This window comes from Neopsephotus bourkii, unplaced genomic scaffold, assembly GCF_033783945.1.
Source record: "Neopsephotus bourkii isolate Nb327-2 ecotype Australia unplaced genomic scaffold, CSIRO-AGI_Nbou_v1 NB_1067, whole genome shotgun sequence".
NCBI lineage: Eukaryota > Metazoa > Chordata > Aves > Psittaciformes > Psittacidae > Neopsephotus > Neopsephotus bourkii.
In genome coordinates, this window is record NW_026901555.1 from 1,420,887 (window position 1) to 1,434,152 (window position 13,266).

The window sequence follows — 13,266 nt, forward strand, 5'->3', positions numbered from 1 at the left end:
CAGAGAAGGTAACGCTACCTTTCCAATGGATTATTTGAGATTACACACTCAGGGGCTGTATCTGCTACTTTCACAAACATCAGAAATCACTGTCAGTCCTCCCTAGCCTCTTACAACAAAGAGTAGGTAACTTTCAGAATTCTATCTACATGCATGAGCATCTTCTTCAGAAGACGGAAAATGCTATTGTAAAAACAGATCTTTTCAAGTAGAAAAACTATACGTTTGGTCCGAATTGTCCATTAAGAGAATTTTATGTTCAATTATTAGAGTTTCAGCATTACATACAAGAAGCCTGAAGTGGCAGCATAGCTGCATGTAAGGCATTTTAGGAATGATTCCAATGCAACTCACTGCCTTTAGCATTTTATTAGGTTTGACTAACATCAGCAACCTCTAACATTTTAAGATTGTTTATTACTAAACCCAAAGTCACTGAGACCAACCCTCAAACACTCATGATAGACCCTCCATAAACGACAGGCGCAAGATGAAGAGCAAGTGTTCCCCATGCAGGGCAACTGCTGTCCGTACAGCTGACTTCAACCCGTCCCATGAGAGAGGTCACTTTCTCAGGCAGTCCTCACTAACTGGCCCAGTCCTGAAAGCGGAAGCAGTCACTGGCAATCTTCCACACTGTGTTGGTAGGAGTGGCCTGTGCTGTCAGCAAGAAGTTCTGGTTGAAGTAGCGCTGCTTGTCACCGTCAAATTTTACTGTCCCACTTGTCACCACGAGGACTGTTGTCTGCCCTTGCGTAGCTTGCTCTTCCCAAGGAGAAAAAGTATTAAGAAAACAACTCAAAGACTACCAGGTAAAGAAGTAGGAAACATACATGGTAGTTATATTAGTTGTCAGCTAACATCAGGTTACACGTTTATGGAAAGTACAGTTTTGTTGCATCATTTCTGCACAGACACAGGTGTATTTGTTGGCCAGCACTGCTTTTTAATGGCTTTTCCATTTTCATCTCATGTTCATTTTAGAGCACTGTAACAACCACCTGAGTTTTTGCTTAGAACACATACTCATTGATACACACATATGTATTTATATTTAGCAAGCTGCATACACTTTTGTCCCTGCTATTAGAGATCATCTTTTATACAGCAAAGCACACGTGTATGACAAGCTTTTTCCTTACTTACATTCCCAAAATGTTCATTAGAAATAATTCATTAACTTCTCCATTATGTAAGCCTTCCTATAGCAGTTGTTAATGAGAAATCTAAAGAACCTGACATCTATTCTAGATGTAAAGAAATCAAAGTACATACAGGTTAACAATCTGTTCCACATTATACTGCAGGTCAGCATCAGAGGCTACAGTAGAGGTTTGCAACTCTCAGACACTGTCAAGTACAACACAACCTGATATGCCAGACTTTTTCAATACATGAAAAGACATCATATGTGAATATGAACTTCACAGAAAAGTCCTTAAAATATTTTCCCAGATATGAGAAAAAGTGTGGATTTGCTGCATCTCTCAATTTGTGTTTTATTTATGCACAACTTCACATTTCAACCCCCAGCATTTTTTCTCAGCTTGTTCCAAAAGAAACATTAAACACTATCATAATTGCAGTTCAGTCTCAACAGTTACAAAAAGACTGACAAATAAACGAGTGAAGTGGAATACAAGCTTACCGTGAACGGGCTGGCAGTCCAACACGTTAACCTGGAACTCACTAGATGGCAACATCTCAAAGAACTTACTCAGTTCTTCTTGCCCAGACACTGCGTTACCATTCCAAATTAACGTGGCTTTGTCCAAATAAAGTCTTGTTAAAGCCTGAAAATACATATTTGGGGAACATGTGTAAACACACAGAATGGACAACATAAAAACCAGTATTCTTTGAATAAGGAATGTTGTGAATTATTGACTTCTTCTATTACTTTGATAGATAAAATGCCCTCCTGAAATAAAGGCTCCTCAAGACCCCCAGAAACAGAAATGATAACTGCTAATAAAAGTAGTTTGGGAAAGAATTAATCTGAATCTTGATGTCAGAGACAAATAAAGCAAGTTTTATCTGCCTGTGTTGACCAAATGCTGTACCTGTAAAACACAGCTGGATGCAAACTGAACTATTATCATTAAGAAGTCAAAGGCACTTTCTAAAAGGGTACTTTTTACAACAGTGCTGCTCAGTTAACATAAAATCCACTGTGGGGCAGTTTAAGAGGAGCAGAGGTCTCAACTCAGCCAAGAGGATACACAGTAACCAACTTCTGGGTGCTTTCAAGTGTAATGGTAGCTCGAAAAGCAAGCAAAGATGCACAAGATGGTCCTAACTACTGTCACAATAGATACATACCCTTCTTCTTTTATCCATTGTCTCATAATAAATGTTGACAAACTCATCTGCAGCTCTGCAAGCTTGATCCACGTAGGTTTTGAAATCCTGGAGAGAAGAAATCATACCAAATTACTCGGGCAACTTTTTGCAACCTGGTTGTCTAGGTGATTTCTCCAGCAAGTCACCTTGGTTGGTCTTTTCCATCCTCACTGAAAAATTGTATCAAATAATGTTGAAACTGATCCCAAACTCCCTTTCCTTTCAGGAGGTATCACCTTTTAGCCAGGTGACAGCTTTAGGATTCATTTTGAATATTGATATATTGATTGTATTCAAATTGCAAATATTTACAAAATGGGCTACAGCTGGTTGCAAGCGGTGTGAACATGCAAGTATTCAGTGGAAATATTTGCTGCTGTGATGCTGTTCTGAAATAAAGGAAGAAGACTTATTCAAGATATTTCTGAAAATCAGCAAGAACCCCATCACACTGTGATAGTCTCACACTCCATAGTCTCATTTTTTAAAACACCTTTGTACACACATATACAAAATGTGTGTGTATATATATTATATATGTGGATATATAGACAGAAAGATGAGATGGAGAGAGAACATGCACACATGCTGGATTATTCCAGTATCAGTCACTCTAGAGCTATATCCACAGATAAAAAACTAACACTTCTCCTCACATCTCTCTACTTTTATTCATCCACAGGTAACAGCCTTTGTTGCTACATCCCTGCACCGTGATCTCATTCAGTTATTGTTTTCAGTTTGTTTGGCTGTTTGGTCCTTGATTTCTTACAGACCCTGAACTGTGGCATCCTGGAAAGTTGTGATTCTCCATTTCCTGCCCATATAGCTATAAGCCTGTGTTGGTCCTGTTAAGATAGTCTGTTTAAAATACAATAATTTATCATTATTCTATTTCAGCATTATATTCTCAGTATTTGCAACTTACAGGCCTATCAAGTAATTCCTGCTCACTCCACAAAACCAAACACTCTCATGTTACTATATACTTTTCTTTTGATCTGCTGTAAGGGCACAAGCCTGCTCTTTATCTTCCTATCTTCCCCATCAACTTCAGAAGCCATAGGCCAATTCCAAGCATCTACAGCAAACTCATCTTAAAGATGATGTATTCCAGCAACTGCCAAGAAACTGGCACCGTAAGAGTATTAGACCTCCCACTAAAGGAACAGTGATTATAACTCAGCCTGTTAATGTTACTTAAAGTAGATAGTCGTTACTCTCAGTCAGCACACCCTTGCACAGATACACTTTTTAACCAGCAGCCAAACATTGCATTTAGCTGCCAAACAGCCAGAACTGAAAGAGTGTGAGAAAGAGCATTAAGGAAATGCCAGGAGACTGCAATGAGCTGTTAGGGTACCTGCAGTGGGTGTCAAATGGGAAACACGCTTTGGCAGTTTTGATACTCCAGACAAGTTCTTTACCACCATAGCCTGGAATACGTTCTTAAGTTCTGAGAACAATTTAGGTTGGAAGAAGCTTCAGGAGGTCCAAGCCCCTGCTCAAAGCAGAGACGACTGCAAAACCTGACACAACTTCAGAGCCAGACCTAACTGCTCAGTGTCCTGCTCTGAACATCTCAGAGGATGGAGCTTTCACAGTTTCTCCGGGCTCCCGTTCCAGGGTCTAACCACCTCACTCGGGAATCTTTCTTCCTAATATTTAATAGAAAGGCAAAATTAAAAACAACCCACCCAACTAAAACCTCTCCCCTTGAAGACCCTGAGGACAACCCCAAGAAATCAGCCAATCTACACGGCCTCTGCCGATGGTGTCTGTAACACGCACCACACCAAGCACCGTCCGGCCTCGGGCCCCGCACAAGGCCGAAGACACACGGCACCGGGCCAGTCCGCAGGACCAGCCGCAAGGACCCGCGCACACCGCCGCACCGAGGCGCTCCCCTCCCCACCCTCTTCTACCAGCGCCCAGCGGCCCCGCCCGCGGTATCAGGCTCCTCCTCCGAGCGGCAGCAACCGCTGCCCGCGGCCCTGGGCGCAGAACCTGCGCGCAAGTGCGGGCGGGGCCGCGGCCCCAGACGAGGTTCCCCGCGGCCGAGCCCGGCGCGACAGACTCACCACGGAGGCGGCCATGGGCAGGCAACGCGCGGCGCAGAGAGACGGCGCCGGATGTGCGCCGCGATCGGGCCCGCCGCTTCCGGCGCACGCGTGACCAGCGAAAGCCGTTCCGAGCGGCGGGCGGTACCGGCGGCGGGATACGGTGCTTGTACAGCGGGTGCTGGGGCGCAGTGCAGGCCCGGAGTGCAGGCCCGGCGGTACCTCAGGCACCACAGCACAGCAGCACTGGATGGTTCTGTGAGGTGCTTTACTGCAGCGCTGGGAAACCAGGGGCACGCGTCCAAATCTGGCTTCGACCTCGTCACATCGCGCTCGCAATTTATACACTGAAGGTTACATAACTAATACATATGCATTAAGGATTGTCACATCAGTCTCTTATGACATCAGTCTCTTATGACGTCAGCCTCTTCTGCGCTTGCGCAACCGCCCTCTGGTGGTCGTCCTGATAAAGTAAGGAGTCTTCCTCGGATGAAGTAAGAAGTCTTCCTCGGCTTGTTCTTTTCACCTTTTTGTCCTCTGGACATATCCCAGCCATTATGTGGACACCAGCATTGTTCTATTTTCCCTCGACTACCTCTGGTAATTTCTAGGTTCTGCTTGGATAGAATTTCACAATATATCTCTCTAAATTCACCCATCCACCCTTCACCATATATGGTTATATAAGCTCTTGCTACCAAGACTACCATTGTATCACTGGTTACAGGTTAACCACAATACCGGACTGCAGACGGAACTGCAAAATTATAGCTCTTTCTACTCTACAAAATCACACTATTGATTTATAAACCTCTTAAACATAATCGTTCCTACCATTTTATATGATTATTTATCTTAAAAACTTCACTCTTTTCTAACATGGTGACACTCGGTTATAGTTAATGTGGTGATCACAGCATCCCAGAGTGGTTTGGGTTGAAGGGACCTTAAAGCTCATCAAGTTCCAACCCTCTGCCACGGGCAGGGATCCCTTCCACTGGAGCAGCTTGCTCCAAGCTCCTATGTCCAACCTGGCCTTGAACACTGCCAGGGATGGGGCAGCCACAGCTTCTCTGGGCACCCTGTGCCAACGCCTCAGCACTCTCACAGGGAAGAGCTTCTGCCTAAGAGCTCATCTCAGTCTCCCCTCTGTCAGGTTCAAGCCATTCCCCTTGGCCTGTCCCTACAGGCCCTTGTCCCAAGCCCCTCTCCAGGTTTCCTGCAGCCCCTTTAGGCACTGGAGCTGCTCTAAGGTCTCCCCTTCAGGAGCCTTCTCTTCCCAGGCTGACCCAGCCCAGCTCTCTCAGCCTGGCTCCAGAGCAGAGCTGCTCCAGCCCTCACAGCATCTCCATGGCCTCCTCTGGCCTCGCTCCAACAGCTCCACGTCCGGCTTGTGTTTGGGGCCCCAGATCTGGACACAGGACTGCAGCAGGGGTCTCACCAGAGCAGAGAACCCCCTTCCTCAACCTGCTGGCCATGCTCCAATGCAGCCCAGGATCTCCCTACATTTTGTAACGGTAATGTTAATGTCATGAAGCAGCACTGACCTTGTCTGGGGGAAATGCAAGGCCATTGGATGGCTCCTCTGCAGTGCCTTCCAGCTCTACCAAAGAAGTAATATTTTTACTAATAAAACCCCATGAGTTTGAGGACTTCATCACCTTCCAGGGTTGTGAAAATGTTCAAGTCTCACATGCTTTGCTACAAGTGGTTAATGGTTAAGTGATCTGTATGTTATTTGTGAATGCAAACAAGGATAAAGATTCCTTACACACCCTGGCCAATAACCAGAGTAGAAAATGACACATGTTGGTTACTTGAGAGCACAAGTGCAACTTGCCATCACAGACAACATGGTCAGGTATTGTACCCTATGCCTGGAGGACTGTGGATATAAAAATAGGCAGAAGCTCTCTAAGGTCTCTGGCTGCTGTGCCAGTGCGGTGTAATGCACCTAGGGCCGTGCTTGCACTGCACAGAGGGAGACACGTGAGGGCACGAAGGAAACTTGCAGTGTTTTCCTGGAACAAGCTGGGTTGTAAGGCAGGCTGCTTAAATCTTCATCATGCAGTGAACAGCAGGAACGGATCCAACGAGGCTCAAGAGGTCTGCAATTAATTACTGAAGATGATGTGGAGCTGTCTGGGAAGAAATCCTATACTGGAGGTGATAAACAGCTTGGGAATGGAAAGGTGCATCTGTGACAGGGAGAAGACTGAGTTCGGGTGAGGGCATCTGAGGCTGTGCCCTTTGGGATACCGGATCCTGTCCAGCGGCGTCAGCTGTACACTAATTTGTCACTGCTGTGTGGGAGTTGTATCACTATCAAACAGTGTATCCTGCTGAATTCACAGCTGCTCAATGAACGTTGCTTAATACCAAAGTTCAAACGTCCTCCCCTTAGACATCTCAATTTACTGAAGTCCTCGCCATATTATCTATTTGCCCCAAATTATTAACAGTACTTCCTAAAACCTTTCTCATATAATCATCAATTTCCAAATAAAATAAAAAAGCAAGGCACTGAAACTATGTATGATTTGTTCAAGGTCACAAAGGGAGACAATTGCAGAACTGAAAACTGCAATTCTAATCTTTCATTAAATAGATATCTTTACCCCATTCTCAGATCTAGCAGTGTAAAATTAAAACAGAATTACTCCCATGTGATACGTCCATTCTCTATTTCATGTTTATTTTCATCCTATTGATGATGAGGTCTAAACTTCTTGGGAAAAAGAGATTATAAAAAAGGAAGAAAAAAAGAAAGAAACCCACCCCCTGTACTTAACTTTAAAAATGAGCAGCAATAAAATATTTACAGGTGGGGTGCAAACTGCTTAAAGACATTAGAAATAGAGGCTATTCAGAACAAACGTGTACCACGTAGCAGACATGCTTTATAGAAGACCAAAAAAGTCCCAAATGATTAATAAGAGCGGAGAAGGAGGGATACAGGAACACCCTCCAAAAAATTAAGTTGTTTCCAAATGGAGGAAAAAAAACAAACCATAAAGTTTGGCTAGGAAGATTTAAAAAGGAAGTAAAGCAAATCAAAACTAGTCCTGAGAAACATTTTATTAGGGCAGAAACACTATGAATGAAAACCTTTTTCAAAGCCATCAAAAGCAAGAAACTGTGCCAGGAAATCTGTAAGGCCAACAAGTTATCAGTGTGCACCAGAAGACAAGGCTGTAGTAGAAAGCTAAACAAACCCTTCGTGTCTTTGATCACCATGAAGGAGTTCACAACATATCTTATATAGAGTCTTTCTTCAAAGGGAATGAAATGCAGGATCTATCATGAAATGGAATGTCAGTACCAGAACATTAGACCTACTCCATAAAACAAATAGTGAGAAGCTATATGCCAGGTTACGTGCTCCCAAATGACATACTAACCACGGTATGTAATGCGTAATTTAAGATAGGCTCTGTCCTCAAGGAATGGAAAGTGGCAAACCTGAGGTCAACTCTCTAAAAGAGCTCCAAGATGGACCTGTAAATCTGATGTCTGTCCTGCACAAGTTGGTAGAAATTATACTGATGAACAGAAGTTGTTGGGTTTTGGATAAACGCAAGGTATTAGGGTAGACCCACCACAGTCCTTTAAGGAGAAGTTATTCTTCACAAACTTACTAGTTCTTCAAAAGAGACAAGAATTGTGAAGGTAAAGAGCCTTGCTAGTGAGCAATTCTTCCACTAAGTGATTTCCTTAAAATCTCATATTTTCCTAATCCATGGTTCTAGAATACTTGGAAGCAGTTAAGTAGTTTGAATACTAAATAGTTTACTTAAAGGTACAAGTCCAAGTACCATTCCAACTGATGCTATGGAATAATGAGACTCTGCTTTCCTTCTCTCACTTCTCTACCCAACCCAGTTACTAGGAATCTTGGTAGCATTTTGCTGATTGAGTAAAATTAGACTTCCGGAACACTGACCTAAATCTGACTTCCTGAAAACAGATTTTCTTCACTGAGAAAGTATCATTTACAGAGGAAAGAAACAAAAGAGTCCATCCGACACATTCCAAAGATTTTCTGCATATTTAGGGAATACGCTTCCCTTGAGCATAATTTGTGTAAGTCTTAAGAGTAGTACAAGCAGACAGAATTTCCACTCTGAGTTGAACAAATTACAGCCATACTGTACATTGTCCAAATGTTCCCTAAATATACATGTGGATTTAGTTCAATAACCAAGTGCAACTCATAATTTCTCTTCAAAAGCCCGGATTCTCCTCACAGTTTCTTGACCTTTAGCTCCAATACCTCAAGCCAACTCACCCTTGCTCCCCAGATCTTTATATTCCAGAAGGAATGTATGAAAGAGAAATGCTGGAATGACTCAGCAGCAATGCAGAGTTCAAGCAGTTTACATCAAGATGACTCATCAAAATACCTTTACTTGTGAAGATGGCTCCTGGAACATGCAGCTCTACTACACCCACTTACCATATGGAAGGGAAATGGTGAATTAGTTTAGACCTCACAGAATAAATCAGAGGCAGAATGTGTAGCTTTATTCAAATAGCTGGGATCAGTATGAGATGAGCTGGGATACACGGGGTGGTTTTGATTCTATAATCAATAATGCTAACCTTTAAAATTATTAGTTGCTGAAAATCTTCCCAAATAGCTGATACTAAGAACACTCAATTAAACCTGTAAATCAAACAGCAAATAGCATGATGTAGTTCTGTATCTGTACGGAGATAGGAAGTAATTCTACTTAGAAGTCCCTGCTTTATCACTTCAGTCAGATTTACTCGAAGTGTTACAATTAATGATAAGTAAAAATGTACTAAGCTTTCAGAAATGCATTCAGCCATCTGTGTAGTAATGTTACCCAGATGTACAGAAGTTTAAGGAACTGTCTCCTAAAACAAAGAGAAGCAATTGAGTCTAGCCAGTTCCAGACAGGTTCTGATTAATGCCTATGAAGTTGGATCATGACTCAGTGTGAAAGTTTGAGCAAGGGCCGAATGAGAACGTATTTGATCTGTTGATTTTAATAGGAACTGCATTCACACTTTGACCTATATGCTGGTTACAAAAACACTGATAAAGCTGGAGTTTGGATTTATTAAACTACAGTGGACTTCAGAAGGCCTGGTTTGGCCAGTTCACTCTCAGCATAACCCGTGTTTGTTACAATCCCATGGGGACTCTGGACTATGCACCACTCCACCTCAAATTCCTTTCATACCAGAACTGGAGGAATGTAATGACTCTTACCCTGATAAATACCCCTCTTGTTTTTTTAAGAGGAACAGAACTTGCAGTATATTGAGGTGATATGGTGACCCACTGGGATCTGGTGAGATCAAGTACAAATAACTTGCATTTAGTCCATGTCAAAGCCCTCCTGAGGGGGGATATATTTTCAGAACAGGTCAGTTCAAAGTGTCACCACAGTTGTGAGTTAAAGACACTTGAAAAGCCTATCCATTTCATTAGGTAATGAAACAGGATGTGAGCTCTTATGAAAATCTGGCCATATATAAATAAAACCTTGCTAAACATATCTGAATTACAGTGGACTCCACCATAGTTAACTGTAGCAAGATGACAGCCAAAGGATTTTACAGACATCACTTGCACATCATGACCACGGTTTTGTTTAACTTGTGTGGGTCTGAACCAGCACACTCCATAATCATTTGCATCAGGGCTGCAAGCTTTGAGGCCACAGTAGTTTGGCTGGTTCTTTTTCCTGTCTCTAAGGAAAAGGGTCACTAAGGGTCCATCAGAATCTCAAAAAAAAGGTACTGTGAATCTTAATGGCCATCAGTGTCCCTTCCAGGTCCAGGTCAGAGTACCAGAGATTTATGGGCAGCAGGAGCTGGAAAAAGAGTTCCTTTTCCATGGATACTTTCAATAAAGCCATCATTTTTAAAATCAGAAACACAAAGAAGAAACAAGGAAGTTCTGTTTGTGAACCGATTTTTTTTGGTCAAAAGCAGTTTTTCTTTCAAATTTTCAGCTCTCTTTCCCCCCCTGTATCTTTTCCCCTTCAGAAAAGGAAAGAGACATCTTTTAGGAATTGTCTAATTTAGTTTAAAATAAATTTTGATGAAAAACATTTTTATGAATAAGTTTTGGATCAGCTGTAATGGAGCAGTAAGCACTCCACATTATAGGTTTAACAGAAGTACCAAGCAAAGCTCACTCAGATGGGAAAGGCCTGCAGGGCTGGAATTATGGTTTAAATGCTGCCTGAAATGGTTAGTTCAGGTTGGCTTGTAGCATATTCTGAGCTCAGTTTACATTTGGCTCCTACCTGCATGCTGGGCATCAGTAGGTAGGCCACAACAATTAACTGGTCAGTGGGATGACTTAACAACAGTCAAGTGCTAAGGAATATTTCTCCAGGCCAAATGTACCTGTGGCCATTTAGGAATGATTTTTCAGTGAAGAGCTGTTTACATTCAGCTGGAAGTAAAGAGTTTTGTCACTTGCTTTTGTCTTACAAATGGCAGTGTTATAAGAATCCTATGTGATTATTAACTAATGATTTAACAGATGTGTATGAAAATGGTTTACTTTCATTCCCTGGATACTGCAAAACATTGAGCAGTGTCTGAGCATCTGAACTGTGGCTCTGCAGCTCACCTTTCTTCCAGACTTTCTGACTTTCTCCATGTTAGCAATCTACTCCCTGACTATCAAGTTCACCTTTTGCAGAGCTAATTAAACTGTAGAAGGTGCCACCCCGTTTTACCTCTATATACCTGGCAAGCAAAGAGTGGTCTTGCAAGCAATAGTTGGCAAATAAAGGTATGTAGCTGAAGTTTATGACTGGGATGAGAAGGGGAGAAAAGACAAGTGAGAAGAGCACCAGTGTGCTCTGGTGCTCTTTGCCAACTCATGCCATGTTGTGAAGCCATACCTCATGGCTGCAACTTGAATTTGGCATACATGTCACCCACTCCCAAAAAACCTGTGGTCCTGTTTCTAATCCTGTGCTATCCTCAGCTGTGCATTCCCATCACTTCCTTTCTGTTTGTATTTGTGTATTTCTTGAGGCTGATCACAGAACTGATCTGGCTGAAAACCACACAGTGAGATGACACTCATTAACTCATTGCAGACCATGACGCTTGCTGCCACATCTGCTAAACAAACCCCTTCCATCATTAGACAAGAATCCACACCGACAGCACAGATAAGCTCACTGAAGTCTGGCTACTCATTGACTCATCCACCTTTTGCTTTACAAATATTTGAAGAAAGATAGCTGGAAGGCATCCTGATGTCAGTGGAACACTTAGATATGAGACAGAAAAACACAGACCACAGAAAGGAGAAACACAAATCACCATCTCTCCTATCTTCAATGCTTCTATAATATTGATTGCTCCTGACAGATACACATACATTAGCAGATGGTGAGAGACTTGTTATTATTTTGCAGCAATGATCCATTACTTTACAATTTGTCATCAGCATTTTAGAGTGTACTTTTTAGAAAAGGGGTTATTAAAAAAACCCAACCAAACAGCTTTATCACATTATTCTCTCTTCCAGAATGTTCTATCAATAAATGTAAAATACCAGAAATATGAATATTCCTGGGAATACTCATTGGGATTCAATTGAAAAAATGTTCTTTCTTTTCCCCATTGACATTTGAGAAGGTGAAGTGTTAGAAATATGTTGTCTTATTTTAATGAGGCATCACTTGTTGTTTGGTAGATACACATACTGTCTGCTAAGCGCTGACTGAAACCCAGTACTAAAACCTGGAACCAAAAGCAGCTATTTTGACCTGAGGACCACATGTGCAATACAGAACCTGACTGTAAGGACAGGCAGCTTTGCTCAACAGTTCAGTACTCTGTGCTGACTGAAACTGCAAGGACAACAGCACTGAGTGTTCCCTAAAATATCAGGAGTCTGACAGTCAACTGGTAAATGGCAAAACACCCACTAGCTCTAACGGAAGCCAGATCTGGCCTTTGGCTTGTTTGTTTTGTCTAAACAGGGAATAAACAAAGTTTATTCAAAATGTGACCTTAACCACTGCCTCAGTTATGCAGCCTCATCGCTCGAGCTCCAGTTTTAGCAGATACCTTGGCTAAATGTCAAACAATTCCATCAGCTCATTGAAGGCAAATACTAGACAGAGAGTGCATCTGAAATCAGTTCCCCACGTCCCACTCAATTAACCTACTTGGCTACAAGGTGATGCAAAAATCAATATTTGGTAACAGATGAGTGTGTTTCACATGAAATTCATCAATAGGCATCAGAGCAATTTCCATTTAAAGACAAACTATCAAGCAGCTTAGGTACCAAAAGCACTGCAAATTCAAAGAGCTGTTACATTGGGCAGGATATCCCCCCAGTTACAATTTCAACATATCACTACTTTTAATCAATTATTGATCACTTTTCTAAGATAAACATAAAAATAATGACTGTCACTTTGGGAGAGCCACCCTCCCTCCAAGCATTTTCAGGAATATCCATTAAAACAGTGATGTTTGGTCCCAAAGATGAGAAGAAGGGCTTAAAAGCAAGCCCAGAGACGTTTCCTTTTTACCTCATCTATTTTACATGTTCTGTATATTTATGGAGACCCAAAGCTAGGTCAGTGTATCGCCTCTTGGATCTATTTTTCTGTTGGCTGTAACCTTTGGAATGGATCTCTTAGAAAGGATGTAAATCTTCTCACCATGTTTTTCCTGCATTTACCAAATACTCAGCAGGATGAATTCTCATTCCTGCTACAGTTATTAGTAATAAATCTGTAAGTACTGATTTACCAAAGAACACAAGATCTGATTATTAACACCCATGACTGCATGAGTCTGCCATTGAGGAATATGTTTAAAAACCACAGTAGTAAGTATC

At 42.1% G+C, this 13,266-nt stretch overlaps 1 protein-coding gene across 2 annotated transcripts; it reads right to left on the reverse strand.

Moving 5' to 3' along the window:
- Positions 1–354: 354 nt before the first annotated feature.
- Positions 355–4,546, reverse strand: NXT2 (nuclear transport factor 2 like export factor 2). Of its 2 annotated transcripts, XM_061361879.1 has the most exons (4): positions 4,425–4,546; positions 2,323–2,409; positions 1,649–1,793; positions 355–765 (listed from the first exon to the last, which is right to left on the reverse strand). In XM_061361879.1, exons 1-4 carry the CDS (start codon positions 4,437–4,439, stop codon positions 587–589), a joined length of 426 nt encoding a protein of 141 aa, XP_061217863.1. In that variant the 5' UTR covers positions 4,440–4,546; the 3' UTR covers positions 355–586. The 2 variants fall into 2 exon arrangements, with proteins under 2 accessions (XP_061217863.1, XP_061217861.1); XM_061361877.1 differs by lacking the exon at positions 4,425–4,546 and having other exon boundaries at positions 2,323–2,427.
- Between the last annotated feature and the right edge of the window lie 8,720 nt (positions 4,547–13,266).